Here is a 15,242-nt window from a genome sequence, read left to right as displayed (position 1 = left end):
ACAAAGGTAGGACTTTTTGTCTGTAATGATCAATCTTTTATCTCTGGTGCCTAGAATAGTGCTTGACACATAGTAGCTGCTCAATCAATATCTGGTGAGTGAATGAATGAATGAAGGAAGGAAGGAAGGAAGGACTTAGGCCTGGGGCACTTGGCCGCCCCTGGCCGCCCCTGGGGGTGTGGTCATCCCTGTACCGCATGGACTGAGGATGGGGCAGGGGTGCCATTTCCACAACCAGGTGCTGTTATGAGAAGAAATGGCCTGGGGTTGAGCAGGGCCCCCCTTCTGCAGACATCATATGTGAGGCAGGAAGACCCTGGGAGTTGCTTGGAGTGGGCGCTCCTCTGCCAGGTGAGTGTGCCGTTCTTCAAAACACGAGTGCGTGAGGCAATTCAGAGGGAAAGGGGGCTTTCCAGGAGAGAAATACCCAGTAAGAAAGCTGCTCCTTCGGCCTCTCTCTTTCCTGCAGACCACGTTGCAGACCTCCGAGCTGGAGGAGGCTTGTTGCCTCAGCTTACCCCTTTGAATCTGGCACAAAGATCCAGGACAAGCGTATCTTTGTTTCTGGAACATTTGCCAAATTAGCCAAAGATACAGGACTGAACTGAGGCACCTGTGTTAAAGAAACTTGAGAATTTGTGGCCGAAAGTGCCAAACTGTAGCTTTTTAACTTTTGGATGTGGGTCCTAGTTACTCGTGTTGATGCAGTTACTGTGTGCTGGAAGGGGCTGGCGCACTCCCTGAAGCAAGGATGCTGCTCAATGCGGAGAGGAGGCTGTAGGCTCTGGATCAGCCCTAGAATTTCCCTGTGTCCCCTTGGGCAAGCCCCGTCCTGTTGCTTTTCTTTGAGTTCCTTTAGCATGTTAGGCTGGGTCTCCAAGAAAATTGTCCCAAGTTTAGATTAGCTTCAATGACGTGACAGAAAACCCACGATAATAATAGATTTAAACAACAAAACAGAAACAGACTCACAGACGTAGAAAACAAACTTATGGTTACCAAAGGGGGAAGTGGGGGGAGGGATAAAATAGGAGTTTGGGATACACAAAGTATAGATACATGCTACTATATATAAAATAGATAAACAAGGACCTACTGTATAGCACAGGGTATTCTACTCAATACTCTGTAGTGACCTATATGGGAAAAGAATCTGAAATATATATATATATATATATATATATATATAAAACTGAATCACTTTGCTCAACAACTAAAACTAACACAGTATTATAAATCAACTATACCTCAATTAAAAAATAGATTAAACAAGATAAAAGTGTGTTTCCCTCTTTCATAAGCAGAGTCTAGAGGTAGGCCATCCAGTATTATGACTTCATGATTCTCAGGAACCTAGACTTCTATATTGCCACTCTGCCACCTTTAGTATCCAGCCTCAGGGTCCAAAATGGCTGTCAAGCTCCCACCATCACATCTATATTCCAGCCAGCAGGAGGAAGGAAAGGTTGAAGAATGACATGTCTCCTCCCTTTTAAGAGTACTGTCCCAAAATCACATGCTTCCACTTACATCTAACTGGCTGATTGCTGTCACATGGTCATAAATAGGGTTTATTCCCATTGTCTACCTGCTCTTCTAAAATTTGGGAATCTATTATTAAAGAAGAAGAGGAGAACAGGTATTGGGGGACAATTAACAGTCTCTGCCCCAGTAGGACTTTTTACTGGCTCCGTACAGAAGCTGCTCACATGGAGTGTGTTGTTGGGATTCCAGTTCTGTCTGCCCTTGCCCTTGGTCTGGGGATTGGAGGCTTATTATGTCTGCTTTTAATACCTGGAACCACGTGTGTACAGAAACAGAGTTCACACATTGCTGCTGTACCTCAACAGAAGAAAGTTTTATAAAAGAGCTATGTTGGGCTTCCCTGGTGGCGCAGTGGTTGAGAGTCCGCCTGCCGATGCAGGGGACACGGGTTCGTGCCCCGGTCTGGGAAGATCCTACGTGCCGCGGAGCGGCTGGGCCCGTGGGCCATGGCCACTGAACCTGCGCGTCCGGAGCCTGTGCTCCGCAACGGGAGGGGCCACAAGAGTGAGAGGCCCACGAACCGAAAAAAAAAAAAAAAAAAAAAAAAGAACTAGGTTATGGCAACTCTAAGATGCACCTTTTTTTTCATAACATCTCTAAAATGCAGTCTCTGTTGGTAAGTTGGGCACCAGGACTACTGTCCTTGCCCTCACATGTACACCAAAGTTTGCTGCTTGGAGAGAAATCCTGGCATCAGTAGTGGAGCATCTCGGGAAGTGCTGCGCCACGGATGATCCGAATGTCGGAGGAGCTGGGGCTTCATGGAAAAGCACCGCCCGCGACAGCTTCAAGACGGAGCGATTCGGAGGCCCTGGACCCTGAACGTGAAGAAGTTTTAGGAAGGCCCGACACAGTTTATGTCACTTGTATTTTCCTTTTTAAGAATTTACAAGTGTTGTAAGCAACTATACTTCAATTAAAAAAAAAAATAATTTACAAGAGTGATAGATGCTTTTAAAAATTTGGGTCTGGGACTTCCCTCGTGGTCCAGTGGCTAAGACTCCGCACTCCCAATGCAGGGGGCCCAGGTTCGATCCCTGGTCAGGAAACTAGATCCCACATGCCTCAACTAAAGACCCCACATGCTGCAACTAAAGACCCTGCATGCCGCAGCTAAAAGATCCCACATGCCGCAACTAAAAGATCCTGCACAGAGAGACAAAGATCCCGCGTGCCGCAACTAAGACCCAGCACAGCTAAATAAATAAATAAATATTTTAAAAAAGTTTTGGGTCTAAGTCTAAAAGAATAAAATATTAAAAAAATAAAGTCCCCAAAGTTCTGAATGGTAAGAACTCATTATGTGAGTAGCAGTTCTGAAATTACTTTGTGTGTATACTAGGAGTGAACAAATAAAAATACTGGGGATAATGAGAGCCAGGTTTCTCATTGTGGAAGAAAAACAATTACAAATAAAGAAAGGGGGGAAGTTAGAATAAACTGAGAGGTTTTGAATTGGAATTAGAGGTATCAGTATAAATTCCAGACTTTTAATAGATATAGAATGTGTGTGTGTGTGTGTGTGTGTGTGTGTGTGTGTGTGTGTGAGTGAGTGATTGAGGCAGAAAAAATGCAAGGTGAGTTTGGAACATCATATAGGGCTAGAAAATTAGAAACGACTCAAAAAAATGATGGGCGCATGGTGAAAGGACCCAAGAGCCAGCCTGAAGGAACTCCCAATGGCCAAATCTGGCACAATCAGAGCCATAAAGTAATAATAGAGATTGATTATAACCCATAGAATAAAATAAGTAATTGAATAAATAAGTAGATGGAGAAGAAAAGACAGCTCTTTTTCTTCGAGGAGAATTCCAGTTAATGTAGAAGAGATGATGGAAATAGAAAATTATCGTTAAGCAAATACCACAGTAATAACTGTAGGCAAGCATCATCCATGGTTGCTAAAATTAGTGGGCGAAAGTATGATGAGAAACAGGATGTGTGCATAGTCTCAGAGTATCTTCCCACAAGATACGTATTAATTACAAAGGGAAAAATAGTAACTTTATACTGGAGAAACGTGGCACACACCACCTGAATCGGGTGATCAAGCTTAACATCCCCAATGATAAAACAGATTGACATCTTGTACCCCATAAAGCGGTACAATGACAAGGGCACATCTCTTCTGCTGTATTCTTACTAAAAATGCATCACCTTGGTCTAGTCATCAGAAAGCAACAGACAAACCCAAACTGAGGGACATTCTACAGATTTAACTAATCAGTATTTTTCAAGTGTCAACATCATAAAAGACAGGCTGAGGCACTGTCCCTGATTGGAGGAGACTGCGTGACAACTCTGTGCAATGTGGCATCCTGGACTGGGAGACTATTGGGAAAACTGGTGAAATTCATCTCAGGTCTGCAGATTACTTCACCATATTGTATCAGTATTTTCTTTCCTGGTTTCTCTAATTGTATTAAGGTTCTGTAGCATGGTGACATTAGGGGAAGCTGAGTGAAAGGTGTATGGGAAGTTTCTGTGCTTTGTTTTTTCTTTGATTTTTCTAAATTTGTAATTATCTCAAAATAAAAAGTTAAAAGGTAGGGGACAGTATTATGCCTTAATTAGCAGTGTTTTTTCTCTTCTTTTGGTACGTAAAATGTTAGTGTCAGCTATAATCGATGGCATCTTAGATTTGATAATATCTGCTGTGTAGAATAAAGTCTCCTTTTAGACCCTTCCAAACCCATATCCTTCTCCAGAGGTGAGCATTACTGTTACCCTGATTCATTTGAGGATTTAATTTGCAAATATATGTACCTGTTTGATGCATGTATTTTTTACATAAATGGGGCTTATTTATTTATACTTATTATTCTGTGGCATTCCTTTTTCTCTTAACTGCATATTTTAGAATGCTTTCCCTATCTGTTTGAGTGGAGCTGCCTTAATTTTTAAATAGCTGCATGGTGCTCTGGGGTGTAGATGTGCCATGGTTTATTTAACCATTCTCCTGACATTTGTTTGGGTTGTTTTCAGCTTTTTCCTATTCCAAAGAGTGCTGCAGTGAGCATCCCTGTGCACAACCTCTTAGTGTTTTTCTTTAGGATAAATATCTAGAGATATAATTGCAAAGTTGATAGATGTTTGCATTTTTACAAACTACCAACTCGCCCTCCAAATGAAGGTGAACCCACTGCAGTCGAGCCAACAGTGTATGAGAGTATGTGCTGTTTCCCCACAAGCTCACCAACGCTGAATGTTACCAGTCGTTTAATACTTTGCAGTCTGGGTGAAGAAGCATTCCTTCACTCCCATCTCATTCAACAAAAACATATCAAGTGTCAGAAAATATTAACAATCGTTTTTGTCATTATTGTTGTTGTTGTAGGGATGTGATAGGGAAAGGTATTTCAGGCAGAAGGAACGGCATGCACAAAGGCACGTGCTTCCTGTGGGTAGAATGGACCTACTGTGCTGTCCCAACCCTCTGAGGTAAGGGTCGGGACAGAGAGAATGATATGAGGGGCCAGCTACCCGGAGGCTCGAAACCCTCTACATAGCACAGTTGGAAGTTGAGTTTCTGATTTCTGGGGTCCCTGAGTTCTGGGGCTTCTTTTCAAACCACAGGGCTGGCGTGGTGTGGGTGGAAGGACCTCAGGTGCTCAGGCTTGAACGTGAGTCGTCTGCCTGCCCTTAGCGACATCGTTCTTAATCTGTGGCGCAGACCCCTCCCCCAGGGCAGAGCTGGCCAAGCCAGGTTGGCTCTGCTCCCTGTTCCATTTGCTTGCGGCTTTTCTTGTAATAACGGGACCTTATAATCAGGACTTTCAGGAGTGCACCATCTACAGGGCATCTTGGACCAAGACTTTGACCATGTCCTGCCAAGAGGCCCCCTCGCTCCTGCGGTTAAAAAAAAAAAAAAAGCCATTCCACAGCCCTTCCGCTTTTACAGTTTGGTTTCTCCCTGTCCCACAAGGTCTGGTTCGCCTGCATGTGCTAACTTTACCCTGTTGATGTCTGGCCTTCCTTCACCTTCAGCTCTTGCATTTCTTGGTGGGACAGGTCTGGGTGTCTTGGGGTGGGGAGCAATGCTTGGCTGGGCAGCACTGTCCTCACACAACCTTCCACGCCTCTGGCTCCCGGGTACTAAATGCTGTAGGAGCCCCCAGTTGCTGAGACAACCCAAAATCCCCACGTGTATTTCCAAACACCCCCTACTACTGCTGAGCCGTGCTCCCACTCAACAGTTGCTTTATTCCATAGGTTGTGTAACTGCCACTGATCAATTGAATTGAAGCACTTATTGACAAGGCTCAGGAATGATCATAGTAATTGTTTATATTTTTAACCCTAATAAGTGTGAGGGTTCACATGGCCCAGGATAGAATCACATTTAAAGAAGCACAAATCAGCAACCAAAAGTAACTGAATCACAGCATAGGATCACATTTAGTGACGCACAAATCAGCAACCAAAAGTAATTGAAAAGAAATGCGGTTCCTCATAAAGAATCCACCCACCTTCACGCTGCTCGGGAGCTCCTTTCTGTCACCCAGCCAAAGAGCCCGGGCTTTCTCTCCCTCATCCCTTTCCCGTCCATTTATTGAAACATCAGCGGAGCCTCCCTGCCAGCAGGTATGAACCCTTCCTTAAATAGGAGACAAGAGAAAAAGAAACTGCAGAGTTGTCTTAAGTAGGCAAAGGAAGGTTAGGAGGACCCCAGTCACTTATGTTATTTTTGTCCCATCCAAATGGGTACAGAAATCTTCCATTTAAAAAGCATGTTTCTATCTGTTGTCTCTGTTGTACCTCAAAGCTCTCTGAGGTGGGCAGAGGAAGGCTACTGCTCCCATTTTGCAGGTAAGCAATCCTCTTAGTGATTTGCCCAAAATAAAGCTAGGCAGTGAGTGATACAGAAGAGATTCCAGTGACTCTAGGCCGGACCACCGAGAAGCTGAGGGCTGGAATTCACCCCAGGCCCATTTGGTTCTAACACTCTGTGTTGCCTTTAGAGAATCTGGGATCAAGAGGGAAAAAAGGCAAAGCGAAAAGGTCCCTTGCTGTTGCTTCACAGACCCCTGGGATCTCGCACCCCATTTGCCTTGTGCTCCCTGATTCCTGACAAACCTGACTCAGGCTTCCTTGTGGGCGGTTGATAGGAATCTCACACTCTCTTTTATTTATTATTTTTGATTTTTCTAAACTTTATTTTATAGCAATTGTCATGATTAGAGACATAAATAACACATTTAAAAACCTTCTCAGGGGGCTTCCCTGGTGGCGCAGTGGTTGAGAGTCCGCCTGCCGATGCAGGGGACGCGGGTTCGTGCCCTGGTCCGGGAAGATCCCACATGCCACGGAGCGGCTGGGCCTGTGAGCCATGGCCGCTGAGCCTGTGCGTCCGGAGCCTGTGCTCCACAACGGGAGAGGGCACAACAGTGAGAGGCCCGTGTACCGCAAAAACGCAACAACAACAAAAAAACCTTCTCAGGGCCAAGGGATGCCAGAATATTTACAAACACATTCACGCTCTTTTTCTGAAAATTTTTTTCTGGCTTTATTGAGATACAGTTGACATATAACATTGTATAAGTTTCAGGCATACAATATACTGATCTGATGGGAATCTCATTTTCTTGTAACATCATCTAGCTGCTTTTTTTAAAATCATAACTTTCTTAGGAAGAAACTCGTCTGCCACCAGCCTGTGGGAATGTCCCCTCCGGCCTCTGTTCCCGAGCCCCACATCACCTGCTGGGCCCTGGGCTGTCCCTGTTTTCCACAGGCTGAGACATCCCCAGTTCTCTGGATTATGAGGTTTCTCTCTGCAGCCCCCTTCCCCGCCACCCCCTCATCACAGCCCATCTGTCCCTGCGCTGCCCACTCTCAGCCCTTTTAATAGAACCGTCCTTGGGGAGGATGGTCTCCACTGTGGTTTCATAACAGGCCTGGGAGAGGGCGGGGACACCCCAGTGCTGCCAAAGCTTTTAATTGAATTCAGTATTCAGGGGGGTTGGTGGCTAAAAAGGCCCTAATGGGAGAAGAGTTTTCCAAGGTGGCCCTTCTTTCAGCTCCCCACCCGGATGGATGGATGACTGTGCACACGTCAGAAAGGGTGGAAGAGAAAATGGGGGAGAGGGGAGAGGACGCCTTTCTAAAAATACAGCCCGTCTGTGTTGTGTTAGCTGGTTTCCCCAGAAGCCGCTGGGAACCGAGAGCTCCAGCATGGCACTAAGGTGCAGGGACCTGGGTATCTGGGTGGGCAGGGGCCTCCCTGCCTGGCCTCTTCATGCTGGGGACAAGGCTGTCCCAGGGGGGCTGCACAGCTCTGGATTAACCTTCCAGGAGGCCTGAGTGGCCAGCGGCTCCCAGCCCAGCCCCAGCACGTCTCAACCCAGACTAGACTCAGGAGGGGACCCCCATGCGATTACAAGGCACCGTCTATGTTAGCATTCTGGAGGGCTGGTGCTTCCTGCTTCTGACAGGATGGAAGGAAGCCCAGGCAGGGTCTGGAGCTATGACCTGGTCTCAGGACCTCCCTGCCACAGCAATGGGTTCCATCCAAGGCCATGTGCCCTTGGGTCCCAGGAAGCCACTGCGCTGACTCCCCAGTCACTAGGGCTTCCACGGGGAGAAGCCAAAGGAGCAGGGGTGGGCAGGGTGGGGGGGCATCTTCTGACCAACCAGCTAGTGGGACTGTCAGCCTTTCAGGGCAGAAGGGAAAGTCTGAGGGCTTCACTCTTGAGAAAGACTAAAAATAGAATTGGGAAGGAAGGGAAGAGGGGTGGGAGGGAGGATGGGAGAAAGGATAGGAAGTCATCCTTCCATCCTTCCAGGTCAGGCCGCCGTGGTTGGTTTACCTCATCGCACTTCCCATCAGGGTGAAATCTAATAGTACAGGAAAGTACCTTGGGAGATGTGAAGTGCTTTGCAAGAATAAAGAATTTTAATGATCTACAAACAGTCTTTCTTAAATATTGTTTTTTCCTGATTTCAGACTGTAGACCCTAATTTTCAGTCCTTCACCCAGGGATAATGCCTGTTAACTTTGTGAAAAGCCTCCCAGGCTTTTTTATGGAACTACTCATTTCTCATAATTTGGATAATACTGTATGTTTTATAACTGCTTTTTAAAAAAATCTATTACAACACAAGCATTTTACCATGTTATTAAATAACCTTTTACAAGTTATTTACCCATAGTTTGTCTAGTGCCCTACTTATGGACATTTTGCTTTTTTAGCTTGTTTTGGGTTTTTTTGATTATAAATGGCACTGTGGTGAACATTCTTACAGATAAATCATTAGGTGCCGTCTCTGGTTTCCTTAGGAAATTTCTCCCAGGGAGAAGATTGCTGAGTCCAAGAGTAAGAACCTTTTAAATGATCTTAATTCATTCTGTAAAACTGCCCTCCAGAAAGATGTACCAATTTATACACTCACAAGCAGTATAAGAAAAGTGCCAGTTTTGGTGCATCTTTGCCAGCACGGCAAATGTTGCCAATTCCATTGGCAAAAAAAAAAAAAAGAAAGAATATCTTTGACTTCTAGTGAGCTTTAACATTTTCCCATGTATTTACTGGCCAGTTGTAATTCTTTTATGAATTTCCAGTTCATATCCTTGCCTAGCGTTTCTCTTGGTGCATTATGATTTGTGCCATCCTGAAATCCAAGTGAGGAATGGCAGTGCCAGGCTAGATAGACAGATTGTGGGGTCCTGGCACCCTCTGTCTGCCTTCCCCCACCACTGGATCCTCCAAGCACACACGTGCACATATGACCCCTTCCTCTCCTGAGGTTCAGAGGCCCGGGGTCTCCCACGAACACGCAGCCATTAGGGTCTGGGCCCCTCTGCCTGGAGGCTGTGGGTTGAGTGGTCACTGTGTCATCCCTCCCTGCTGGTGGTACATCATGACCAGCACCTTCAATGTCACTCTGCCTGCCACACTGCCAGGCCCTCCCTTCTGCCCTCTCAGAGCCATCCTCACCCAGGCCTGTCCTTCTAGGCACTCAGGACAGCCCTCAGCTCTCTTCCTCTGTGTCCTCCCAGAGCCCACTGTCCACTTCTGACCACAGGGCGGTTCCGACCCTGTGTTTGGCTTCCCCACACTTGTCCCTCTGTTTCTTAATAAATGCAGTTTACTTGAACTTATTCAAGGGTCATCCTGTATTGTGTCGCCTTGCTTTTCTTTTCCTCTTTATTTTCTTTCTTCCTTCCCTCCATCCTTCCTCCCTCCCTCCCTTCCTTTCTTCCTCCCCCCCCCCTTCCTTCTTTCTTCCGTTTCTTTTGGGGGTGGCAGGGAACATGTTTTAACTTTTAAGACCAAATAATACAATGACCTTCCCTGAGCCAAGCAGGCGAGTCTTGCAGACGGAGCCTTGCTGCCCGGGTGAAGCGCCGCGCTGGGCCTGCGCTTGGGAACCTGGGGTCCGGGGATGGAGGGGTCGGTGTGGTCCCCGGTGCCCCTGCCCCAGCCCGGGCTTGCGCTGTCCCCTCCGCCCGCCGAGAGAGTCCGAGCAGGGCCCAGGCGTGCCTGTCGCAGCAGGGCCCAACCCTCGTCCTCGCCTTCCCTCGCTAGGGCTCCTGCTCCACGACGGGACCATGGCCGGCCTGCAGGAGCTGCGATTCCCCGAGGAGAAGCCACTGCTCCGGGGCCAGGACGCCACTGAGCTGGTGAGTCGCCCCTTCGCGGTCCTGAGGGCGGAGGGCGCCACCTCGTGACCGAGAAGGAAACCGCGTGCCTTCCCTTTAGTCTATTTTTTTTTAATTTATTTTTTTAAACATCTTTATTGGAGTATAATTGCTTTACAGTGGTGTGTTAGTTTCTGCTTTATAACAAAGTGAATCAGTTATACATATACATATGTTCCCATATCTCTTCCCTCTTGCGTCTCCCTCCCTCGCACCCTCCCTATCCCAACCCTCTAGGTGGTCACAAAGCACCGAGCTGATCTCCCTGTGCCATGCGGCTGCTTCCCACTAGCTATCTGTTTTACGTTTGGTAGTGTATATATGTCCACGTCACTCTCTCGCTTTGTCACAGCTTACCCTTCCCCCTCCCCATATCCTCAAGTCCATTCTCTACTAGGTCTGTGTCTTTATTCCCGTCTTACCCCTAGGTATTTCATGATCTTTTTTTTTTTTCTTAGACTCCGTATATATGTGTTAGCATACGGTATTTGTTTTTCTCTTTCTGACTTACTTGACTCTGTATGACAGACTCTAGGTCCATCCACCTCATTACAAATAGTCTTGCTGATGGCTAGGAGATGGCCCTCCATCCCGTGAGCCACCCTGAGAAGCCTTGTCCCCGCCTTGGGAGAGTTCCCGGTGGGCTGAACGCCCACGCAGCTAAAACCCAGCCAACCTCACTGTGGCTTTGGCTGTCTTTGAGGCTGGGAGGCTCTGTAGAAGAGTTATTCCCATTTTAGTGATGAGAAAACCAAGGCACAGAAAGGTTAACTCACTTGGCCAGGGTCACACAGCTCTCGGGGCATGAGGCCTGTATTCAACCCCTGGTTGTGGGCGGCCGTTGAGCCCCAAGAGGGTCCCCGCTGGGCAGTGCTGCCTCCAGTGGGGTCACGATGCTTCCCCAACTACCTGGGCCTTTCATGTCTGCAGCCTCTCTTTTTTCCTCCTAAGCCCCTGAGGTATGAGGGAAAGTATTACCAGCAGTGTTTCCAGGAGCAGTGGCATCAAGGCATCTGAGGTTGTTATTTTATCCCAAAGGGCCCTCGTCTGAACACCAGGCGTTAGATTTCAGAATTAGCTCTACCCACGTTTTCTTTTTTTTTTTAATAGCATTTTTTAAAAACGTTCTTAATTTTATTTATTTGGCTCCGTTGGGTTTTCGTTAATGTGAGCTGGCTTTCTCTAGTTGCGGTGAGCAGGGGCTGCTCTTCATTGCGGTGCTCGGGCTTCTCATTGCGGTGGCCTCTCTTGTTGCGGAGCACGGGCTCTAGGCGCGAGAGCTTCAGTAGTTGTGGCTCGCGGGCTCTAGAGCGCAGGCTCAGTAGTTGCGGCGCACAGGCTTGGTTGCTCCACAGCATGTGGGATCTTCCCGGACCAGGGCTCGAACCTGTGTCCCCTGCGTTGGCAGGCGGATTCTTACGTTTTCTTGTTGTGGTGACACCCAGCACAGCTTCCCTTTCCCTCCTGCAAGGAAAAGCTATGGGTCCGTTGCTCATAGAATTCTGGGGCATCACGGCTGTAGGTCCCTGCTGGTTATGCCACTCAGCCCCCCTCACTTTACAAGTGGGGAAGCCAGGAGCCCAGTCCCTGGATCCTCGGCACACCCTTCTTTGCTCTGCCCCAGCCTCCCAGATCCTCCCTCCAGAAGGAGATAAGCCCAAGAGCTGCTGAGTTCCACATGTTGGGACAGAGTGGCTGTCCAGGTGCCAGGGGCCCAACCACATGAGGCCGGCAGTCGTGTCCCCAAGAAGGGTACAGTCTTCTTTTTTTTTCTTTTGCCCTGCCACTTGCGGGATCGTAGTTCCGCCCCCCCCCCCCGCCCCTGACCAGGGATTGAACCCGGGCCCTCAGCAGTGTGAACGCGGGGTCCTAACCACTGGACCACCAGGGAATTCCTAGGGTGCAGTTTTACTTTTAAAACAGAACCTCAAGTTAACTTATGAGACCTGATTACCTGAGGGCAACCCCCAGGAATGGTCGGGGAACAGCTGGTGAGCTGGACACTTCGTAGACTTTTGATTCTAATTCTACTTCCTCCCTGTTCCAAGCCCCCATCATCTCTTGCCCAGGTGCTCCCCGCTGGTACGGGTGTGCATCTGTGGGTGGCACAGAAAGCTGAGGGCACCTTGGCCTCGCATGTTCTCTTCCACTCTTCGCCTTGGCATGGCAGCCCCACCCCCCTTCTTTCTGCTTGAAGGAGCCTCCCCACTGGTCTCCTTGCTCTGTACAACCTTTTAAAATACATCGTGTCATTCCTGGCTTTCTGATGTGTTCCATTCACTTGTTCCAGCCCTTCCTGAGTCCTGCCCTTGGCTCGGTAAGGCACCCTTGTATCCTAATTATAGATTTCCCTTTTTTGCTTAGACTGGCCAGATTTGATTTCTATTACTGGCCACCATCCCTCCTGAGGCCTGTTTTTAACTATTGTTCTTGGCTTCGGTAAGGTACCCCCGTAATTTTATCCTTTTTGCGTAAACTAAAAATTCCACACATCATGTCACTTTTCTGCTTACAGCTGGCCAGTGGCTGCCATAGCACTCAGAGTTGCAGCCACAGTCCTTCCCGGGGCCCAGGGTGTGCTCTGCACCCCCTCCCCCTGCTGGCTCCTATCCTGTCTCCCAGGCTCACTGCTCTTCCTTGAACAGGCTGATCATATTCCTGGCTGTTCCCTCTGCCTGGGACACGCTAGCCGCAGGACTCTCCAGGGCTGGCCCTTCATTTTGTTCAGGCTCTGCTCAGATGCCCCCTCCTCAGGAAGGCCTTCTCCGACCACCGGCTCTAATACTGACACGCGCACACCCTCCGGGCCTGGCGCTTAGTGCTCTCGGACTCTGCCCCACAGGCTCCTGGAGCAGAGACCCTGTCCGCTTGGTTCCCTGATCTCCCCAGTTCCTAGCGCAGTGCCTGGTACACAGTAGGCTCTCAGTGAAGACTCGGGTCATTGTGATGCAGCTCAGAAGAAAGAAGTTTTTTAGAACTCTCTGAAAAGTCCCTCCTCCCCACAAACGGCCCATCTTTCGAGGCATGCGAGCAGAGACCAGCCTTCTTGTGAGGGCGTGGTGGGCCGGATGGTGGCTCTCAGGGACCCCTGCACTCATCACCAGGGCTCAGGGGTAGGGGGCTGCCTGCTGGTACGGGGTGTGCAGCTGTGGGTGGCACAGAGCGCGCAGGGCACCTTGGCCTCACACGTGCTATGCCTGTCTCTTCCACTCCCCACCTTGGCAGGGCCCCTTGCACCCCTTCTCTGCCCAGCCTGGCCCAGCACCTTGCTGCCCCTCCCTCCCTGAGCCCCTTTGACCAGCCCCCGGGCTCTGCCTTCTTCCTGCTGCATTTGGTGTCTCTCACCTCATCCCACCTGGACCAGAGTTGGCTCCCCTGCACGATGGTCTGCGTCTCAGTCCTCCACGGAGGCTGCGAATCCCCAGCTGAGTTTCTCTCCTTTCTCGGGTCAGCACAAGCCCTGTAGACCTGGTCACTGGTCACATCTGCTTTTCCCAAGACGTACTAATGGCCCCATCCTCAACCCCCCAAAACCCTCCTAGGTGCTCCCAGTGTGCCCTTTCCAGATTTCAGTGACAACAGGTGCAGTCCTGTCTTGAAGTTCTGCCTCGCTCTCTGCCGCTCTCTCCCAGGCGGTTACACCCACAGACAGATTCCCCTATCCAGCTGCACGGGACAGAAGTGCCAGTCCTTTTCACTATTTAAATCTTCCTCAACCTTCCAGGTGCAAATTCCCTGAATCCACTGAGGAGCAAATACTTCCACACGGTTACCCACCGTCCCTCCGCCATTTCAGACTCGCTTGCTTCTGAAGTCTTTGCCTGGTGTGTCCAGGGCTCCGTGGAAAAATTGTTGATTCTCCCCATGCCTGCATCCCCACCTGGGTCTCCTTAGGCCACTCCTGGGCCTGCTCCCCTCCTCTCTGCTGGGCCCTCTCTCCCACCGGTTTTCCTTGGAATGTTCATGTGGTTCCTCCCAGGCCTCCAGTGTCTCTGGATTCGCTTGTATTATGCCTGCTGTTTCTTGGTTTGGGGTCCTGCCCACTTGAAGCTTCCCATTCCCTTGAAAATCTCCTGCATCTCTTTCCCTGGCCCCCCCTCGGGCAAGGTCTTCCAAGGTAAGAGGATTCATTGATAACCAGCCTCGACCCTTTCCCCCAGACCACTGCCCCCTTCCTTGGAGGGTCCAGGAGTGGCCACCATGCTCTCCTCCCCTCCCCAGGCAGAGCCCCCAGGCCCTGGAGGAACCAGGAGGGGAGGAGAGCCATTGTTGATTTCACCTGAGAGCTGGCTTTCCTTTTTCATGCGAGAGCCTCTAGTGCTGTCTGATTTTTTTCACCACCCCTCCCATTCCAACTGCCAGAATGCAGGTGGGTGAAAACATCAGGTTCGCTGCTTTTCAATGTTTTCCTCCCTGCTCCTGTGACTTGGGTTCGTTTTCCTCCTTGTTGCACCTAGTAGCCCTGCCCTTCGCTTGCTGTCCTCCGATAATATCCTGGTTCTCGTCTGTCTCATTTATCCACATATGTATTCAGTAGCATCTGTAGCACACACAGTCCAGTGCAGGAGTGCCAAGGGGAGAGTGACTGCTATCTGTGCCCCTTGTTTAATCCTCACAGACACTGAGGCTTGGAAGCTAAGTGATCTGCCTACAGTGAGCAGAGGAGGGCAGAGAGGGTTCTAGACAGACACAGTAGAAGGCAGGGCAGAGGCCCCAGATCTCTGCTCTTCCTGGATATGTGGGATCCCCCCATGAGGTTCCTTCCCCAGACAGAGACCCAGGGCGGGTGTAGAGTGTCTGAGGGCCGCCGGGCTGCATCGGGGAGAGCCTGGCAACGCAGACACATGGGGTTCAGGCCCCCATTCCTCCACTCTCCATTTCTGCCACCTTATAAACAGTGGGTATATGTAAACTGTGCTCCCCTCATTCATGAAGTTAGACTTGTTCATCCAGTTCTGTTTGTGTTTGAGGAGCCTGGTCCATGCCAGGCTTTATGCTGAGAGCTGAGCCAGATGTGGTCCATACCCTCTCGGTGCCTGCAGTCCAGTGGGAGGGA

General features: G+C 49.3%; 1 protein-coding gene across 9 annotated transcripts in view; it reads left to right on the top strand.

The window, feature by feature from the left end:
* Positions 1-15,242, top strand: part of NDRG4 (NDRG family member 4) — a 105,612-nt gene that overhangs the window by 72,428 nt on the left and 17,942 nt on the right. For all 9 annotated transcript variants that reach the window (XM_029205116.1, XM_029205155.1, XM_029205127.1 and 6 more), the window contains exon 2: positions 10,074-10,168. In XM_029205116.1, the coding sequence (XP_029060949.1) occupies positions 10,097-10,168 (72 nt within the window). In that variant the 5' untranslated portion in view covers positions 10,074-10,096. The remainder of the gene's footprint in view (positions 1-10,073; positions 10,169-15,242) is intronic.

This window comes from Monodon monoceros, unplaced genomic scaffold (genome assembly GCF_005190385.1).
Source record: "Monodon monoceros isolate NGI ecotype Baffin Bay Population unplaced genomic scaffold, NGI_Narwhal_1 Super_Scaffold_10, whole genome shotgun sequence".
NCBI lineage: Eukaryota > Metazoa > Chordata > Mammalia > Artiodactyla > Monodontidae > Monodon > Monodon monoceros.
This window is presented reverse-complemented; position numbering and strand designations above follow the sequence as displayed.